This window comes from Dermacentor albipictus, chromosome 6 (assembly GCF_038994185.2).
Source record: "Dermacentor albipictus isolate Rhodes 1998 colony chromosome 6, USDA_Dalb.pri_finalv2, whole genome shotgun sequence".
Classification (NCBI taxonomy): Eukaryota; Metazoa; Arthropoda; class Arachnida; order Ixodida; family Ixodidae; genus Dermacentor; species Dermacentor albipictus.
In genome coordinates, this window is record NC_091826.1 from 143,089,684 (window position 1) to 143,110,116 (window position 20,433).

The window sequence follows — 20,433 nt, forward strand, 5'->3', positions numbered from 1 at the left end:
TCCTTGCCCTGCTAGGCTGCTCCACAATGAGTGTCTTGGTTATGCCGACGAAATCGAACCAAGCTTCCTTTACGATGTGCCTGACGAACCCGGCTTCTCCTCCGGTTGACGCTCTGGCCCTTCAAGTTTCTCCTCCCACGCCGCCGTGTGACCCAACATTTTACCAGAGTACTGATCCCAACCTCACTCCAGCGCAGCACGCCCAGATCGTCCATCTTCTAGACCGCTTTCGCACGTCATTTGACCTACAACAATCTCGCTTAGGCTGTACTTCCACTGTTGTCCATCACATCGACACCAGCAACCATGCGCCTTTACGCCACAGGCCGTATCGTGTATCCGCTACGGAGCGTAGCATGATAGCTGAGCAAGTTGCAGACATGCTCCAACGCGGTGTCATACAACCTTCACACATTCCCTGGGCTTCCCCTGTAGTGCTGGTAAAAAAGAAAGATGGTACAATTCGCTTTTGCGTGGACTACCGGCGACTTAATAAGATCACACGCAAGGACGTTTATACGCTACCCCGTATTGACGACGCGCTAGACTGCCTCCAGGGCGCTAAATTCTACTCATCCTTAGACTTACGATCCGGGTACTGGCAAGTGCCAGTGGCTGAGTCAGACCGTCCGAAAATGGCCTTCATCACACCTGACGGTTTATTTGAATTCACCGTGATGCCATTTGGTCTGTGTAATGTGCCTGCCACATTCGAAAGAATGATGGACAACATCTTGCGCGGCCTCAAATGGCAGATATGCCTGTGTTATCTGCACGACATCGTTATCTTTTCACCGGACTTTCCTTCCCACTTACTTTGGCTTGAACGCGTCCTAAAGTGCATCACCGATGCTGGCCTCCAGCTTAACTTGAAGAAGTGTCACTTCACTGCCTGGCAGCTGGTCATCCTCGGCCATGTCGTGTCGAAAGAAGGTGTACTCCCTGATCCAGCGAAACTATAAGCTGTTGCCCAGTTTCCCCGACCAACGACTTTGAAAGAACTGCGCAGCTTCATTGGATTAGCGTCATACTTTCGCCGTTTCATCCGCAATTTTGCCACTATAATAGCACCTTTGACGCAACTTCTTCATGGTGACAACAACCTTTCAACCTGGTCACCGGATTGCGATGCCACCTTCACAAAGCTGTGTCGTCTCTTGACGTCACCACCAATCGAGCGCCATTTCGACCCCAGTGCTCCAACTGAAATACACACGGATGCCAGTGGCGTTGGCCTTGGGGCCGTTCTCGCTCAGAGAAAGGCTGGCTTCGATGAGTACGTCGTTGCCTTCGCCAGTCGTGCACTCACTAAACCTGAATTGAACAATTCTGTCACAGAAAAGGAATGCCTCGCTATAATTTGAGCCATAACCAAATTCCGTCCGTATCTTTATGGCCGCCCGTTTGATGTCATAACTGATCACCATTCGCTGTGCTGGCTGTCGTCCTTAAAAGAACCGTCCAGTCGTCTTGCTCGATGGGCCCTTCGAGTGCAGGAGTATGACATTTGCGTGCTGTATCGTTCTGGCCGAAAACATTCGGATGCGGATGCCTTGTCTCGTTCGCCACTAACAGACGAGGCTAGCTTCCCGAAGGCCTCATTGTCAGAGTCTTCCCTTGCTGCCACGGACATTCTTCTGGAGCAGAAGAAAGACCCATGGATTGTGTCGATGTTGCGTTTTTTGTCCAGCCCATCGACACTGTAAGATTTGGCGGACGGTCTCACCGCTGTCAAGCAGATGTAGGAGTCGTCGGACTACCTCGCCGCTGCCACCATTTGAAGGAGTCGAAGGTCATAGAGATGAATTCGGTGAACAGGATTTATTTACGTATTAACATATTTTAAGACAAGACATACATTGGCAGTCTAGCGCGACTCCCATAGCAAGATTAACATTCAGCAAACAGCATTCGAGCACACAGCTCACTACTACATTTTGAGCATAACAACGAGCACTCAGCTCCCAACGACAAGCACGACACGAGCACCCTCTAGCAGCCGGCAAACGCTGCTTATAAGCTCTCCGCTTGACGTCATAGTTCGACGTCATCGTTCGGCGTGGACGGAGCACGAGTGGTCGGGAATGTTCGTCCAATCATTGTAAACTTGCCGCCGCCCCGCCGTACGGCCCATACACACTAATGCACACAAGTTCGAGCGGCCACACACAAAGGCTCCGGAGTCGATGACCGAGGGCTTCGTAGAACTGTGCTCCGTCCCGGGTGGCGCGGCGGAGTACCACATTCCTGAGCTGACCGCGCACCATGTGGCTGCCGGTCATCCGCAGTTCTCGGAAGGGCGCCTCGTTTGATGGGCTTGGAACACGCGCAGCGGGCTGAAAGCTGGCACGTTGCCACCCCGTACGGCCATTCCTAACAACACCCACTAACAATCGCGCATTACGTCGCCAAGCACATCACTTCTCCATTCGCGACGGGCTCCTGTGCCATCGCAACTACCTCCCGGACGGCCGCAAATGGTTGCTTGTTATCCCGCGACACCTGCGTTCAGATATTTGCGCAGCGTTCCATGACGATCCCCAGTGCGCGCATGCGGGGGTACTGAAGACATACGCGCGTCTACGCCTTCGTTACTACTGGCGGGGGATGTATCGATTCATCTATCATTATGTCCGCTCCTGTCTGGTTTGCCAACGCCGTAAAGATCCCCCTCGTCGTTCAACCACCCCATTGCAGCCTTTGCCTTGCCCAGCACGTGCTTTTGATCGAGTAGGCATCGACATTTATGGACCTCTGCCAACCACATCAGATGGCAATCGCTGGGTAAGTGTGGCCATCGACCATCTTACGCGCTATGTGGAAACTTCCCCTTTGTCCAGCGCTTCTGCACGTGACGTCGCCTGGTTTCTCCTGCGCCACATCATCCTTCGCCACGGAGCTCCCAGGGAATTACTCAGTGACAGAGGCCGCGTCTTCTTCTACGATGTCATCGAGGCTCTCCTCAAAGAATGCCGCATCATTCATCGCACCACTACTGCGTATCATCCGCAGACTAATGGCATGACCGAGCGCTTTAATCGCACTCTTGGTGACATGCTGGCCATGTACGTTGGATCCGACCAAACCAAATGGGACCATGTTCTACCTTTTCTGACCTACGCTTACAACACCGCCGCACAGACTACCACGGGATTTTCGCCCTTCTTTCTCCTGTACGGACGCGAACCTTTTTCCACAATGGATACTATCCTTCCATACCGCCCTGACTCCACGAAAGCAACTACCTTATCCGAAGCTGCTGCACACGCAGAAGAGTGTCGCAAGCTTTCCCGTATATTTACGTCAGAAGACCAGCAACGCCAGAAGCACCATCGAGAAAGTTCCAATGCTCCTGTATCCTATGCTCCTGGCTCGCTAGTGTGGCTTTGGGTTCCAGCCTCTACCACTGGACTGTCACCGAAACTCGCGTCGAAGTACCAAGGCCCATACCGCGTGATCAAACAAACGTCTCCAGTCAACTATATTGTGGAACCCTTCGAGCTACCTTTAGATCATCGCCGTCGTGGACGCGAAATTGTGCATGCCCAGCGTCTCAAGCCCTAATATGATCTGCCTGTGCTGTCCTACCCGTAGGTCGCCAGGACGGCTTCCTTCTCCGCGGGGGAGATAACTGTACTGTAAAATAGGGAGCAGTGGGGCTGTGGCTAGGAGAGAGACGACGACGACGAGAAAGAACAACCTTGTTTCCGTGCTCGGTCGGCTACACTACCTCTTGCTGCTCCAACGTTCTAGTTGCGAACGCTTACGGCTCAAAGTGCTTCGCGACAGTAGTACAAATTGCAATGTAAGCAAATGTTTTTAGAAGCCATGCCCACTTTAACGAGTGGGTATGCATCAGAGAGGCAATTTTTTAAAAGCTTGTGGTGCAACTACAAGCATGCCACTTGCTGGACATGTTCTCCATAGAATGAAGTATTTATTGATGCTACTATTGAAAAAATCTGTTTTGGACAGATTTTGGGTACCACAGTTCTTTTTTTTTTTTTGGTTATTGAAGAGCAGCACATACCCAGTAGCACATAGCCTGAGACTCAAGTTGGCGTCAGAGAGGTTTCTTGAATAGCAACGCACCCAGTGTCATATCTAGTAAAACAAGTTGGTTTAACAGTTGGTTCGAATCGAATTGGCAAAGCAGCCCAATGCTCTACCCATTAGTTCAGAAGTATGTACCAACTAGGCCCAAATGAAGTGTTGCTGATCTACCCATTAGACCAAGGACAACCGGTGAGCCATGTTAATGGTGCAATGCTTAGACAGACACCGGAAAGTGCATGAAGTTTCCTCAGAATGCTAATTGCATTGCAAAAGCGTCACAATCACATAGGCAGTGTGCCCACCTGAAAGGGCAGCTTTTTTGTTTGAGTGGTGACAATCAATCTGTTTGTAACTAGAGGAAGCATCTCTTTGTATGGATATTCCTTTGATTTCATTTTTTTGTGTGCCATAATACTTTTCAAGTTTCTTGCATTTCTTCATTTCTTCCACTGCTTTAAAATTCATGAAAGTTTACTGCTCCGGTCGGTCTTTTGTGACATGTGGTGTAGCAAGTTGTCGAGAATCAATAACAATTTTGAGTTCTGAAAAGGAATACAGTAAACTCTCACTTGAGTGAACTTCAAGGGACCGAAGGAAATAGTTCACTTAACTGAAAGTTCACTAAACTGAATATTCACTAGACCAACATAAGACATGGCATACAGAGTAAAAAGTTTGAAGTGCAACTTATGGAGCAAAAGACATGGCATCCGTAGTGTTAGAAATGTGTGAAATGGAATTTGCACATATTATTGAAAAACACACCACGTGGGTCGTTTGTGTGCACACCGGAACCGACGAGACGGGAAAAAAAGAGACGACGACCATGCCACGACTAGCCGGTCGGAAAAAAACACCATGTGGTTTGTGGTGTGACAGATCGCCACTTTGCTCTGGCGGCGTTGTAAGCGCCAGCGATGTTACTTTGTTCATGGCCTCCGAGATTACATGCTTGCTCGTTTTGTGCGGGCAATCTTGGAGGCCATGCCTCGTTGCCGTTCGTTTTCCATGCCACCGCTTTGCCCCAGGGGCGCTGTAGCGCCAGCGACGTTACATTGCCACTGGAGCGGCGGTTTGATGAGGGCGGGCATCGGTTGCGCCTGCAGTGCAGTGCAGTGCAAGCCTTGGTCCTCTGAGCGAGTTTGTTAAACTGAAATATTGACTGTTCCGAAATTCGTTTAAGTGAAGCATTTTTGCATAGAATCTATAAGAAAACTGCCGGGGATTTTTAAAAAGTTTGTTATTCTGAAATATTCGATAAACTGATGTTCGTACAACTGAGAGTTTACTGTATATAGTATAGTTTACTTTGCTAGTCAACTCATTAGCAATCTGCTGCTGTACTGTACTTATCTATGCATGTTCAGTTGTTGACATGACTTTAGTCATTTCAGGAAGGACTCCATTTTGTGTTGAGTTGTTGAAAATGTCAGTGAAGGGTAGTATGGAACCACTGTTTCATGCCTGTGACACATTTCTGGTGCAGTTCGGCATTTGACAAGGAGCACAAGCACAAAGTGGCCATCAAGAAGTTGTCACGGCCCTTCCAGTCTGCCATCCATGCCAAGCGCACCTATAGAGAACTGCGACTCCTCAAGCACATGGACCACGAAAATGTGAGATGGCCGTTTTTGCTGACTCAGAATGCAACAGTGATCAGATAGTATTAAATGGGCATGTGCTTCTGTGCATCATCGCACAATAAAATCATGCACTCGGTCTAACTTCTGGATGATACATGTCCGCCAGTTTTGGTAATGGTTATAGTTTTAACAGTTTCCTTAAATTCCACTGGTAGCTGCAGTCACAGGGTTCATACGACCTGGAAAAGTGGAAATTCTGAGCACCTGGAGAAGTCATGGAATTGTGAGGTTTTATGGAGTAAAATTATGAAAAATTACTGATTAAACTCTCCAAGTTACAAACTCGTGTAGGTTGGTTCCCCGCAACAGTATTAGGCTCTTTACAGCACTGCACATAAATTGCATAGAGCACTGGCTTCTGGCTCAATGGAAGTGTATGTTTAGCCCCTGCATGCACTTGCAAGACAGCACAACCTTCTACTGCAGTACAATTGTTTATACGCAGGGCGTTTCATATGTGAAGCATCTTGTATGTTGTAGTGAAGGATATTGATAGTGGCAGGGGTAAACCTGGCATGTATACAGCATAAATTTATACTTCAAGTATGCAGTGCTTTGTTGGAAAATGCAATAGGAGAAACTTCGTGCTCCCACTCTTGTGCCAAATGAGATTTCCTGTGCCGAAGTGCACCAAAGTTAGACTGTGCAAAATGTGTGGCCACAGTGGTCTCCAGACATGCGTGGTGCGCATGAATAAAGTGGCTTAATAAATTGAACTACCTATTATCTATATGTCGGCAACCGATAATTCGTGCCAGTGGGGACTGCCTTGAAGTCTGAATAGTCAGAAGTCCAAAATATTTCAATTCATCAGACAAGTGACCTTATTCCACAAGTGGCTAAAAAAGTGTCATATCTCGGATGATCACTTTCGTGGATACTTCCACAAGACTTCCTACCACTAGCATCAGACGCCTCAGTGTCAACAAGCGACGGTGTTCTTTGCAGTGTGCCAGAAACACTGTTGTTGGTCAATGTGCCTGGTGCTAGCCAGGCGAAATGTTGTGAAAGTGAAAGAATCCCTGAATCATCCTCAAAGACCCAAATTTGTCAACGCATTGCTGCGCACATGTACGCTTGCCTACGCTCTGGTCAGTCCGTATCTCAGCCATTCTCATGCTGTTGCCACAGATACAATCATTGTATGCACTGAATATTCAACCCCTGGCAACATAACAAGGCCGCGATATTATGCAATGCCTTTTCCGTGCCACTCCTTTTCACGCTTCATCAGGGGCAAGAGTGGCACTCTGCCTTCCTAATCGATAGGATAAGCTGACCAGCAATGGTGGGTGATAAGGACGCCATATAGAATCAAGCGGAAGGCATCGCTTCAAAATTGCTGCCCAGAAGTAGATCATGCTGGAATAGCCAAATGACAGCATTATTTTTTAGCCACAGTCGTTGCATCAGCGGTTGCATCACTTAATCACTGTCCTCATTGGTGCAGACATCCAGGGTGCAGTCAGCAGCTCTTTAACAACTTAAAATCAGCGGGACCGTGTCTCTATTGAACATGTGATTAACAAATGCTGGACACACAGAACTAGCACCTCGGCACTAGCATGAGCATTCAGCTTTAGAGCTGCTTGCTGAGGATTGCTTGCCTTACGGCTTGGGCATGGTCGATTAGATTAGAGTGACTGTATATGCCATATACATTAACTCTTGGTTGGATCACCTGGGCTTCGCTAGTTTTGCTCTCGAGGAGGTGCCGACAACATGGCCAATGACTATGCCGCAGTGATACCAGCGATGTATCAAAAGCAAAATATAGCTATTTCCACTCAACTCGCCAGTCAAATTGGCATGCGAGTGGACACCGAATTATTAAACAGCATGTCCTGAGGTGTCCGAAATATGGGTCATCATGATACATTTAACTTTATGAAACAGTGATGGTGCCGTGAAGCAGTCAGTCGTGAAGACAGTGAAGCGCCTTCCTTTCTTCTGTCCCTTTTCAAGAAATATATTTTGCGCCACAACGTATACCTAGGAAACATAAGCACCAACTTGCCCAAGAAGAAGTCCTTTTGGAAGCAGTCTGAATAATGGAGCATGTCTGAATTATTGGTATCTGATAATCACTCGGCATCATTTGTGAACCAGCCAGTTGATCATTACAGGCTTGTACTTTATGAGGAAGTGCAGACCATTGAAGAAGGCCTGGGTGTCATCTGAAGCAGTACAGTCAAACCCACTTACAACGATACCGGTTTCACCAAAATATTGGTTATAACAATGAGAAGCTGCTGCACCGTCGACTTTTGTATGTTTTCCATGGTGAAATAACCAGCTTACTACAATGCCCTGATGCCGCATTATCGGTTAAAACGATGAAGTCTAGCTGCTGGGTGTCCGAGCCGAAAGGTAGTGAAATGTGAAATCCTTGAAAAGATAAAGAAAAAACAAGAAATTCGAGCCTCTGCACGATGAGCTGCTGCTCCAACAGCCGCCATGCGCTCATAGCCATCTCCATGCGGCTCTCTCCTGTCGCCCTTCCACTCCACCGAACGCGATGGGCTGCGCCTGTAGCTCTACGCTGCCCCACCCTCCGAAACACAAATGGATGCACCAACTGCGCCGCAATTGCTCGCATGTTGCTCGCTGGCTCCTCGTTCAGTGCAGTTTTGCGAACAGCTTAATCGCTCAAGTTCGTTTTTGTTGGTTGTGTCGAAGTCGTTCCTGGCCATGTGGTTTCTCAACTTCGCTTGACTCGCCGCTGAAATGGCAGATGGCTGATCCGCTCGCTTATTATCGGCAGTGCACGACATTGCTGGTGAAGAGAAAGCGCTTCGCTATAGATTTGGAAACTAAATGCTTCTAACCGATCAGACGATCATTGCGAATGTGCTTGCATTGGACAGTGACGGCGACGATGGCAGCGATGACACGGTAGGGCAGGCTACTTCAACGTTGTCCTCACAGGAGGCTTGGCATGATTCAGTCCCTCCGGGGCTTCATTTTCGTGAGAAACCTTAGAATGTTGGCAAGCTTCGTGTAAAGCATGCTTGGCTGTTGGACGTAGGCTTTTCTCGTGCAAGCCAGTGAGAAGTACGTGGTGAGATGCTTGTGGTGATCTCTCTTCAGTGTTTCTTCTGGATTTCTCAAGCTTACAGGCTGCCGCCGCAGCCTTCTCGCAATTTTTAAAAGGCCCCTTTTGGGGCCACCAAAGTGGTGCCTTGGCGGTGCTTGCATATCGCTTGCCACCTGTGACACCTCTTTGCAGTTGTTATAGCAGTGCCATTCTTTAACGCCGACAGCCGTGGCCTGTTATATGCGATCGGAGCGCCCAGGAAGTAGTTAAGCAAGTGAACACAATCAGCAGCCGCGTGGAGGAAGGTGGTGGGGAGGGGCACTGGCCTCCCTGCTTATATAGTTTTCTCACATTAGCTCTGCCATCCCCGTATCGTATTTTGATTTTTTCATGCAGCCTGGTTATAATAATTATCAGTTATAACAATGGAATTTTTGTGGTACTTGAATATTGTTATAAGTCGGTTCGACTGTAGTTGAGCATTACGAGAGGCTCATCAAGCTTTGCTTGGCTCAGAAGAGCATGGATGACATTGAGTCTGGCCAGGCGTTATTGGCTGATGCAAACTATAGCCTTGCTCAAAACATGGCTATGCTGGCAGCTGTCAGTAAAAATTTATAACATGTGAAAGGCAACGACGTCTGAGCAGCTTCACTCAATTGGAAGTAAATGAATTATAGCAGAAAAGGATGTCTTGTTGGGTGAGTTGGTCACAGTTCATCTTGGGTACTAGGCGCGAACATACACAAGAAACAAAGAAAGAGACGGGACAGAGCACCACTTACAACTGCTTTATTTGGAGGCCCACGACACACTTATATAGTTGTCTTGGATGCAAGGAACATAATCATATCAAGATTGATGTGGAAGTGAACTGGTTAAATATTTGTTTTCAGCCATAGGGTGCAGCGGTGGCGTAGAGGTAGAACACCCGCCTCGCGTGCAAGAAGTTCGTGGTTTGAATCCCGGTGCCAGCAATTTTCCACCGGATTAAAAAAAAAAATCTCTGTGTTGATAAAATTGCATAAACAGGCCTAAAGTGTGGCCTGATCCCAGTGACCAGAACCGGTAACGCACTCCCTCACCAGAGCAGGATTGGCCACCCTGGTGCAGTACTTGGCCATAACCTCCTATATGAGCACAACAATCAAACCCCGGCCCTCAGTCCCCAGCAGCTGCGAAGCAACTGACCACAGCGGCGGTCAGACCTGCGATGCAGCAGAGGGTGCTAAGAATCCCTGGCTCCGGACAGGCCGCCATTGGAATATGAACCTGGCAACGTTTAACGCTAGAATGTTATTTAGTGAGGCGAGTCTAGCAGTGCTATTGGAGGAATTAGAGGGCAGTAAATGGGAAATAATAGGGCTCAGTGAAGTTAGGAGGACAAATGAAGCATATACAGTGCTAAAAAGTGGGCACATCCCGTGCTACTGGGGCTTAACGGAGAGACAAGAACTAGGAGTCTGATTCCTGATTAATAAGAATATAGCTGGTAACACACAGGAATTCTGTAGCATTAACGAGAGGGTGGCAGGTCTTGTTGTGAAACATAATAAGAGGTACAAAATGAAGGTTGTACAGGTCTAAGGCCCTCCATCCAGTCATGATGACCAGGAAGTCGAAAGCTTCTATGAAGACGTGGAATCGGTGATGGGTAGAGTGAAAACGAAATACACTATACTGATGGGCGACTTCAATGCCAAGCTAGGCAAGAAGCTGGCTGGAGACAAGGCAGTGGGGGAATATGGTATAGGCACTAGGAAAAGCAGGGGAGAGTTATTAGTAGAGTTTGCGGAACAGAATAATATGCGGATAATGAATACCTTCTTCTGAAAGCGAGATAGCCGAAAGTGGACGTGGAGGAGCCCGAACGGCGAGACTAGAAATGAAATAGACTTCATACTCTGTGCTAACCCTGGCATTATACAAGATGTGGACAGGCTCAGCAAGGTGCGCTGCAGTGACCATAGGATGGTAAGAACTCGAATTAGCCTAGACCTGAGGAAGGAATGGAAGAAACTGGTACATAAGAAGCCGATCAATGAGTTAGCGGTAAGAGGGAAAATAAAGGAATTCCAGATCAAGCTACAGAACAGGTATTCGGCATTAACTCAGGAAGAGGACCTCAGTGATGAAGCAATGAGCGACAATCTTATGGGCATCATTAAGAAGTCGGTGGTAACTCCGTTAGACAGGATACCCGTAAGCTATCGCAGGAGATGAAGGATCTGATTAAGAAACGCCAGTATATGAAATACTCTAACCCTACATCTAGATTAGAACTGGCAGAACTTTCGAAGTTAATCAACAAGCGTAAGACAGCAGACATGAGAAAGTATAGTATGGATAGAATTGAACATGCTCTCAGGAATGGAGAAAGCCTAAAAGCAGTGAAGAAGAAACTAGGAATTGGCAAGAATCAGATGTATCCGTTAAGGGACAAAGCCGGCAATATCATTACTAATATGGATGAGATAGTTCAAGTGGCTGAGGAGTTCTATATTTATAAAGTACCAGTGGCACCCACGACCATAATGGAAGAGAAAGTAGTCTAGAGGAATTCGAAATCCCACAGGTGACGCCGGAAGAAGTAAAGAAAGCCTTGGGAGATATGCAAAGGGGGAAGGCAGCTGGGGAGGATCAGGTAACAGCAGATTTGTTGAAGGATGGTGGTCAAATGGTTCTAGAGAAACTGGCCACCCTGTACACACAATGCCTCATGACCTCGAGCGTACCGGAATCTTGGAAGAATGCTAATATAATCCTAATCCATAAGAAAGGGGACGCCAAAGACTTGAAAAGCTTTGGCGTCGGTCGGTCCTCACAGGAGGCTTGGCATGATTCAGTCCCTCTGGTGCTTCATTTTCGCGAGAAACCTTAGTATGTTGGCAAGCTTCGTGTAAAGCTCGTGATCAGTAAGCTGATCAGTCAGCTTACTTGACATTTGTGATCAGCTTACTGTCAGTTGCATAGGAACTATTTACTAAGATAATTGCAAATAGAATCAGGAACACCTTGGACTTCTGTCAAGCAAAGGACCAGGCAGGATTCCGTAAGGGCTACTCAGCAATAGACCATATTCACACTATGAATATCAGGTGATAGAGAAATGTGCGGAATATAACCAACCCTTATATATAGCTTTCATTGATTACGAGAAAACATTTGATTCTGTCGAAATCGCAGCAGTCATGGAGGCATTACGGAATCAGGGTGTAGACGAGCCGTATGTAAAAATACTGAGGTACGGGGATGACCCCGCACCTCCACCAGTATGTTACGTGTGGAAAGACACAGATTAAAGAGGCTATATACAGGTCAGGTTATTTACACTGGAGCCAGATCGCCAGTCCGACACTCGCTCGTGCCAAAGGCACAGACCCACTTCGTCGTCGTTCTCGCGGCGGCTCGTTTCTTCAGCATCGCTCGACGATATCATAATAATATCTATAGCGGCTCCACAGCCACCGTAGTCCTCCATAAAGAAAGCAACAAAATCCCAATAAAGAAAGGCGTCAGGCAGGGAGATACGATCTCTCCAATGCTATTCACAGCGTGTTTACACGAGGTATTCAGAGACCTGGAGTGGGAAGAAATGGGGGATAAAAGTTAATGGAGAATACCTTAGTAACTTGCGATTCGCTGATGATATTGCCTTGCTTAGTAACTCAGTGGACCAATTGCAATGCATGCTCACTGACCTGGAGAGGCAAAGCGGAAGAGTGGGTCTAAAAATTAATCTGCAGAAAACTAAAGTAATGTTTAACAGTATTGGAAGAGAACAGCAATTTACAATAGGTAGCGAGGCACTGGAAGTGGTAAGGGAATACATCTACTTAGGGCAGGTAGGGACTGTGGATCCGGATCATGAGACGGAAATAATCAGAAGAATATGAATGGGCTGGGGTGCGTTTGGCAGGCATTCTCAGATCATGAACAGCAGGCTGCCATTATCCCTCAAGAGAAAAGTGTATAATAGCTGTGTCTTCCCAGTACTCACGTATGGGGCAGAAACCTGCAGGCTTATGAAAAGGGTTCTACTTAAATTGAGGACGACGCAACGAGCTATGGAAAGAACAATGATGGGTGTAACGTTAAGGGATAAGAAAAGAGCAGATTGGGTGAGGGAACAAACGTGATTTAATGACATCTTAGTTGAAATCATGAAAAAGAAATGGGCATGGGAAGGACATGTATCGAGGAGGGAAGATAACCGATGGTCATTAAGGGTTACGGACTAGATTCCAAGGGAAGGGAAGCGTAGCAGGGGGCGGCAGAAAGTTAGGTGGGCGGATGAGATTAAGAAGTTTGCAGGGACAACATGGCCGGGATTAGCGCATGGCCGGGTTAGTTGGAGAAGTATTGGAGAGGCCTTTGCCCTGCAGTGGGCGTAACCAGGCTGATGATGATGATTCAGCCATATATGAAGATATTGACGGGTCGCTGATGCACATGCTTCCTTTCTTGTGTTTTCGCCCCTAGTACCCAAGATGAATCGTGACCAACTCGTCCAGCAAGACCTCCTTTTAAGCTATATTTTGCATACAGTAGGCCTTTCTATATGTGTGACATCTCCATGTTTCATGGATCAGTGGATTTTATCTGCTGTCGCATATACCTGTCGCGCAAGGAACATTGCTTTTTGTATCAAGAATGGATTGGCACCAGCTGAAGTAAGTGCTCTTTTCCGGCCAGTTCTACCCTCCTGGGGACATGTGAAGCACACAAGTAGGATCCTCAGGTCTGAACTCTGCCGTCATACTCGCCTGCTAAATGATCTTCTATGCATCGCCTGTCGAAAACAAGACCCTACCTGGCTAGCTGAGAAGAATTTTCGGTCCGTTAAGCGGTCAGCTTTGAGAATGACTGAACAGCTCTGGGTGTGCATGCTAGTCAAATTGCTGCAGGAAAGAAGTAAGAAGAAGAATGAAATGAGTGGTGGTGGGTTGGGGGTTGAAGGGGACATTCACCTACCTGACGAGATGTCATCTGTTCTGGAAAAAGGACCCAAGTATCGACTTGAACCGCAAGTGCCACCACATGAGCTGCTTGCCATCAATCGACGAATTGCCAGCAAGGCCGTATCAGAGGAACAAGAGACGTGCCTTCTGGAAGGGGTTAACTGCCTTCTCAAGTCCTGCGATCAGGGGCGTTCACGTCGCAAGGAAACAAGGGTCGTGGCAGAAGAAGCCAGTTCTAAGCCAGTGCTTGTTGAAACATTTGAGTACACTTGAAGTGCACGACCCATTTCTTACAAAGAAATCTGATGAAGTTTGTGACTTCCTAAAATCACAATGTGATGTTGGGCGTGCCTTTTTCGTGGACAGGGTGGACTTTTATTTTACTCTGTTCCTCACAAGGCACTATTTGCCGCAGTCCAAGAGTGTATAGAAAAAAGCGAACCCATTTCCTTTCAGAACAATGTGGGAATTTCTATTGGCGATTTTTTAACCCTTTTAGAGTTCTACTTGCAATCGACTTTTATTACATTTGACCAGCAGTGTTTTCTGCAGAAAGTCGGCATGTGTATAGGATCCTGTGTCGCGCCAGTGTTGTGTAATATTTTTCTTTGACAACTGGATCAAGTTTTACATCAGGTTTTACTGGCTAGGCACGTTTTTAAAGTTTTTAGATACGTGGATGATTTTTTTATATTTTTTAGTAAGGACGGAAGTTTGAACTTCAAAGAGAATGTGCATGATAGTTTATCCATGTTCCGACAACATGGAAATGGCTTGCAATTCACCATTGAAGTGCCTGAGGGTAACTGTCTACAGTTTCTAGATATAAATATTGAGTTTTGTGGGGATCAGATTTGTTGGGCATATGCACCTCGTGCAAAAAGAGGGCTCCTGCCATACGACTCCGCCCATTCGAAGTTAATAAAAATGGGGATTGCTTCACCTTGCCTGAAATCTGCCCTCTGAAAATTGTGCCCTCACAGGATGCAGTTTAGCTTCCATAGCCAATTGGCCAGGCTGTCTTCAGCTGGATTCCCTGATTCGATTGTGATGGAAGTCGCTGAAAGCCTGCTACAAAAAATGAAGAGTGCGGCTGTAAGAGCTGGGGAAGATCCCCCTTGAGAAGAGGTGCTGTGAGGCCTGTGGTGGGGCCCTGTATACACAAGATGGCCTACAATTTAAAGAAGGTTGCTAGCAGACATGGGGTGCCGCTTGTGTTTTCAGCTCCCAAAAAGCTCGGAAGCCTTTGTTCTCGTATCGAAAGAATACGTGAAGATAAAAATGGATGCGGCACCAAGCATGGGCAACCGTTTATGAAGTGCATCAAAGGTGTTGTGTGCGAAATCTCCCTCTCATGCGGCTGCTCCTACATAGGGCAAACTGGGTGCTGTGTTAACGACCGAATTAGGGAACATGAAAGAAATGTAGAGCAAGATAAAGAAGGGCCAAACATACCCAAGCACATTAAGTCCTGTCTGTCACGCTCTTGTGAGCCATGTTTTCCAGGGGCGTGGATTCTAGCAAAGAGTAAAGATACAAAAGCTTGGGAAGTAATTGAAGCTTTCTTTATCAGAAAGAAAGGAAGCATGTGCGTCAGCGACCCGTCAATATCTTTATATATGGCTGAAAAGAAATATTTAACCAGTTCGCTTCCATATCAATCTTGATCTGATTGTGTTCCTTGCATCTAAGATGGCTATATGAGTGTGTGGTGTGCCTCTGAATAAAGCAGTTGTAAGTAGCGCTGTGTCCTGTCTACTTCCTTGTTTCTTGTGTGTGTTTGCGCCTAGTACCCAAGATGAATTATAGCAGGTTGTGCGAATAGGAGGCTTGTTGTCTTCATTCATATTAAGTCGATACTCAAACTTAGGTTTGCTTTTTAGTATTTAGAAGCGGAGCAGCATTGTTTTGCAGCAAACAGGTACTTTCTGAAATGATGCTTGTTTAAGTGTTCAAAAGTGGCTAAGATATGTCCTGCAGTTTGCATTTATTCGCTCCAAAGGGCTCCAAAGTCTGTTCAGATGCTCCAGACAGCTCAAAATTTAACATTCCGCTGCTCCAAAAATTGCCTCAAATCCCTGTTTGTCAGTGGTGCTACTGAGAACTAAGTGGCAGTACAGTGAAAGCCCCATGTCCAGCACACCTGCAGCACTTTCGTATTATCATCATCAGCCTGTTTTGTGTGTACTGCAGGACGAAGGCCTCTCCCTGTGATCTCCAATTACCGATGTCCTTCGCCAACCGATTCCAACTAGCGCCTGCGAATTTCCTAATTACATCGCTCCACCTAGTCTTCTGCTGTCCTCGACTGCGTTTCCCTTCTCTCGGTACCCATTCTGAAACCCTAATGATCCAATGGTTATCTAACCAGTTAGCGCATTACATGACCTGCCCAGCTCCATTTTTTTCCCTTGATGTCACTTAGAATATTGTATATACCTGTTTGCTCTCTGATCCAAACCGCTCTCTTTCTGTCTCTTAATGTTATGCCTAGCAATCTTCGTTCCATCGCCCTTTGCGCGGTCCTTAACTTGTTCTCAAGCTTCTTTGTCAGTCTCCAAGTCTCTGCCCCATATGTCAGTACTGGTAAAATGCGCTGATTGTGCACCTTCCTTTTCAATGATAATGGTAAGCTTCCTGTGAGGAGCTGACAATTTCTGCCATATGCGATCCAACCCATTTTTATTCTTCTATGAATTTCCTTCTCATGATCGGAGTTCCTAGTGATTAACTGACCTAGGTAAATGTACTCCTTGACAGACTCTAGAGGCTGACTGGCAATTTTGAACTCCTGTTACCCTTGCCCGGCTATTTATCATTATCTTTGTCTTCTGCATAATAATCTTCAGTCTCACTCTCACACTCTCTCTGTTAACCCTTTGAGGGTCGAATTATTTTGAAGAAAACTTTCCCAGGTGGTCAAATGATTTTATTGCGGATATTGAATGTACAAGATGTATAAAGTCGGGAATAAATAGTAAAAAAAATTAGGGAACAGTATTTTGGTGTCGGCATCGCTCAGAACTGCAATATGTTCAATAGTATTTTAGAGTGTGGTACTCCTTGAAACACGAGTCTCCGCGCAGCCGCAGAGAGCGAGAATACCTCATGAGCGGCGGTGATAAACGAGCTAAGAGCGGTGCCAATCAAGATAGAAATCAACTTCCGCCGCCCCTGCGATAGCGTGCCGACAAAGATAAAAATCACGTTTCGCGCGCCTCCGTTGCGGCGGAACCGAAACCGCGAAAGCGCGTTGCCGCTGAGAGCGAGAATACCTCGCGAGCGGCGGTTATAAACAAGCTAAGAGCAGCGCCAATCAAGATAGAAATCAACTTCCACAGCATTTGCAAGAGAGTGCCGACAAAGAGAAAAATGACGTTTCGCGCGCCTCCGTTGCGATCACGCGGCGAAACCGAAACCGCAAAAGGGCTGTGGCCGCAGTCTGCGCGACGCGCTGAAGCTTGAAGTCAGTTCTGTTTATCTCCCCAAGAAGGTAGCACAAATTTCAAATGCTTCTTGTAAGACCTAAGAGGTGGCAGCACCTCCCAGTAAGCGTGCATCGTCATTATGGCGCGAAATTTCAAACGGAGGGTCGAAACCGTACCCGTACGGCGAAGACCTTGCGGGACAGAAAACTGCTGCCGTACATGTACGGCTAAAACCGTCAAAGGGTTAAGGTCCTCAATCATTTGTTGTAATTCGTCTGCATTGTTGCTGAATAGAAGAATGTCATCAGAAAACCGAATGTTGCTGAGACATTCGCCGTTGATCCTTACTCATAAGAGCCTTCCCAGTTTAATAGCTTAAATACTTCTTCCAAACACGCAGTGAATAGTATTGGAGAGATTGTGTCTCCCTGCCTGACCCCTTTCTTTATAGGTATCTTCCTGCTTTTCTTGTGTAGAGTTAAGGTAGCTGTGGAACCTCTGTAGATATTTTCCAAGGTATTTACGTAAGTGGTCTGTACTCCTTGATTACGTAATGCCTCTATGACTGCTGGTATCTTTACTGAATTAAATGCCTTTTCGTAATCTATGAAAGCCATATAGGGAGGCTTATTGTACTCTGCGGATTTCTCCGTACCCTGATTAATGACATAAATATGATCCATTGTATAGTATCCCTTCCTGAAACCAGCCTGTTCCCTTGGTTAACTTAAGTCCACTGTTGCCCTTATTCTATTGGAGATTATTTGGTAAATATTTATATAATACTGGGAGTAAGCTAATGGGCCTCTAATTTTTTTTATTTCTTAACGTCTCCCTTTTGGGGATTAGTATAATGTTTGCATTCTTCCAGTTTTCTGGGACTGTTGCAGTCGATAGACATTTTGTATAAAGAGCCGCCAGTTTTTCATGCATTATGTCTCTTCCATCTTTGAATAAATCGACTGTTATTCCATCTTCTCCAGCTGCTCTTCCTCGTTTCCTGGTTGCAAGGCCCTTCCGACCTCATCACTAGTTATAGGAGGAGTTCCTGTATCCTGTTCATTACTGTTTCTAATGGAGGTATCCTGACTCCTCCGTGTACTGTACTGGTCAGTATAGAATTCTTCCGCTTCTTTTACTGTATCTTCGAGATTGCTGATGATATTACCCTGCTTATTTTTCAGTGCATACATATTGGTTTGCCCGATGCCAAGTTTTCTTCTCACTGATTTAAGGCTGCATCCATTCATTACTGCTTTTCCTCAGTCTTTTTCACATTATAATTTCGAATATCCCTTATTTTCTCCTTGATGATTAGTTTTGACAGCTCTGCGAATTCTATCTGGTCTCTTGGGTTTGACACTTCATTCTTTGTCTTTTCTTTATTAGGTGCATTCTTACTTGGGAGAGCTTACCTACTGGTTTCCTTGGTGCGTTGCCTCCCACTTTAATTGCTGCTTCTGAAGCCAGCCTAGTCATGGTTTCATTCATTACCTTTATATCATCTTCATCTCTCTGTTCTAAGGCTGCATAAATTGTTTGCAAGTACCAGCCTGAATAGGTCCGCTCTTATCCTTACTGCATGTAGGTTGTCTTGTTTCTTCTTTTATTTATTTTATTTATTCGCCTTACTCCTAAAGGCCCTCCAGGAGAGGGTATTACATAGGGGGGCGCGATACAGCTTCTAATAAATGTGGTACATTTCAGTAATAAGTGCAATAAAACATAAGGCATAACACAAAAAGGAAAAATGAACACAAACAGAAACAGCAAACTTTACACATTTCCGTCACAGCGAAGAAACTCTTGGAATTTTATGATGTCAGTTTCTGTGGCGATGGCTGATGGTAAATTATTCCATTCGATGATAGTACGGGGAATGAATGAATTGGCGTAAACCGATTTTGAAAGAAGGATCACGGCGTGGAAAGATGGCATGAGGTGACTGAAACAAATCACTTCGAAGGGAGGGGTGGTGATAAAGCCTATGGAAAAGTGCTAAACGAGCAAGTTTGCGGCGATATGACAAATCTTCCAGTTCGGCATGTTTTTTTAATGCTGTAATACTTGTGAAGGGTGAGTAGTCTGAAAATATGAAGTGAACACCATGGTTCTGCAAGGATTCGATGTTATTGATAACGTAGGCTTGCTCAGGGTCCGAGATGGCCGCAGCATATTCGATTTTAGGGAGTAATAAAGTTATATAAGCCAGTTTTTTAACGTGCATAGGGGCTTGTCTGAGGTTACGTTTGAGAAGACCAAGTGAGTGGTTAGCAGACGCTAGGTTGAGGTCGATATGGTGATGGCGTGATAGGTCAAACTGAAGGTGCACACCAAGGTACTTGTATGTTGTTAGTTCTACAATATTTTCGTTAAGAATATAAGTGGTTCGAATGCTATCTGTGCGATGAGTGAAAGATACCTGTTTTGTTTTAGAAAAGTTTAATGACATCAGGGTGTCTACCAACCAGGAATTCTCAGGGATATTGAGTAGTCTGGATAAACTCGGGGAAAGCTCAGGGAACTTGTGCTTCTATCAGGGAAAATTAGCTGTAATTTTATTGAATGGGTCCAAAGTCGAGGTAATGCTGGCTCGAGCAACTGACAGGAATCGTAATAAATCGTCTTTTACGCCCTGTCGTCGGCTGGAGGAGTTGCCAGTGTACAGTCAATGACTGACTTCCCGGATTCCCGATAATTTGGACGACTTCGCGGCACCACCCATACCCCATAGAGTCAATGTGTTAGAACGTGTGAAATCTCAAACGTAGGAACTCTTCATCGTCCGATTTTCCGGAGGTTTTGCCGTGATCGCAGGTCTGAAATGGCATTAATCGAAGCCACCACCGCTGCCATTTTGATTACCTTGCCGCCTTGAACCGGCACTCTCGCACTCAGATCCGCTGGCAGCCGTAGCCACCACAGCGGCAACGCTAGGCCTAGCTGCTTCGACGTTTGCTATGAAGCTTCTTGCTGTTGGATGCCGTGTTTTTTATTGAAAGAATTCGCTGCTGTCTGCAATGGCACCGACTCTGCCTTTGTGGTTCTCGCGAGTGGCTTAAAAGCTTGGAAAGTACGGTGCACTGCATAATTCCGGTTCCCAAAAGTCAGCTTCTGCTCTGTACACAAATGTTACTTGGTGAAGCATACGCAAAAGTATTGCAGTGAAGCATAACAAGCGTGGGAAGGGGCTATTGCCATGGGGCACAGTATGTATTCCTTAATTATACACGCGTGCACCCGGTATTTCCTGTCACAGTACGAGCACCGATATGCCTAATACGTGTACTGGCAGGCCTTCAGAACGT

The 20,433-nt window shown here is 46.2% G+C and overlaps 1 protein-coding gene across 14 annotated transcripts in view; it reads left to right on the forward strand.

Annotated features, from left to right (window-relative positions):
* Window positions 1-20,433, forward strand: part of p38b (p38b MAP kinase) — a 434,540-nt gene that overhangs the window by 49,993 nt on the left and 364,114 nt on the right. For 7 of the 14 annotated variants that reach the window (XM_065454289.1, XM_065454290.1, XM_065454284.1 and 4 more), the window contains 2 exons: window positions 5,543-5,672; window positions 18,109-18,234. In XM_065454289.1, the coding sequence (XP_065310361.1) occupies window positions 5,543-5,672; window positions 18,109-18,234 (256 nt within the window). The remainder of the gene's footprint in view (window positions 1-5,542; window positions 5,673-18,108; window positions 18,235-20,433) is intronic. The other 7 variants (XM_065454297.1, XM_065454295.1, XM_065454294.1 and 4 more) reach the window with 1 other exon arrangement.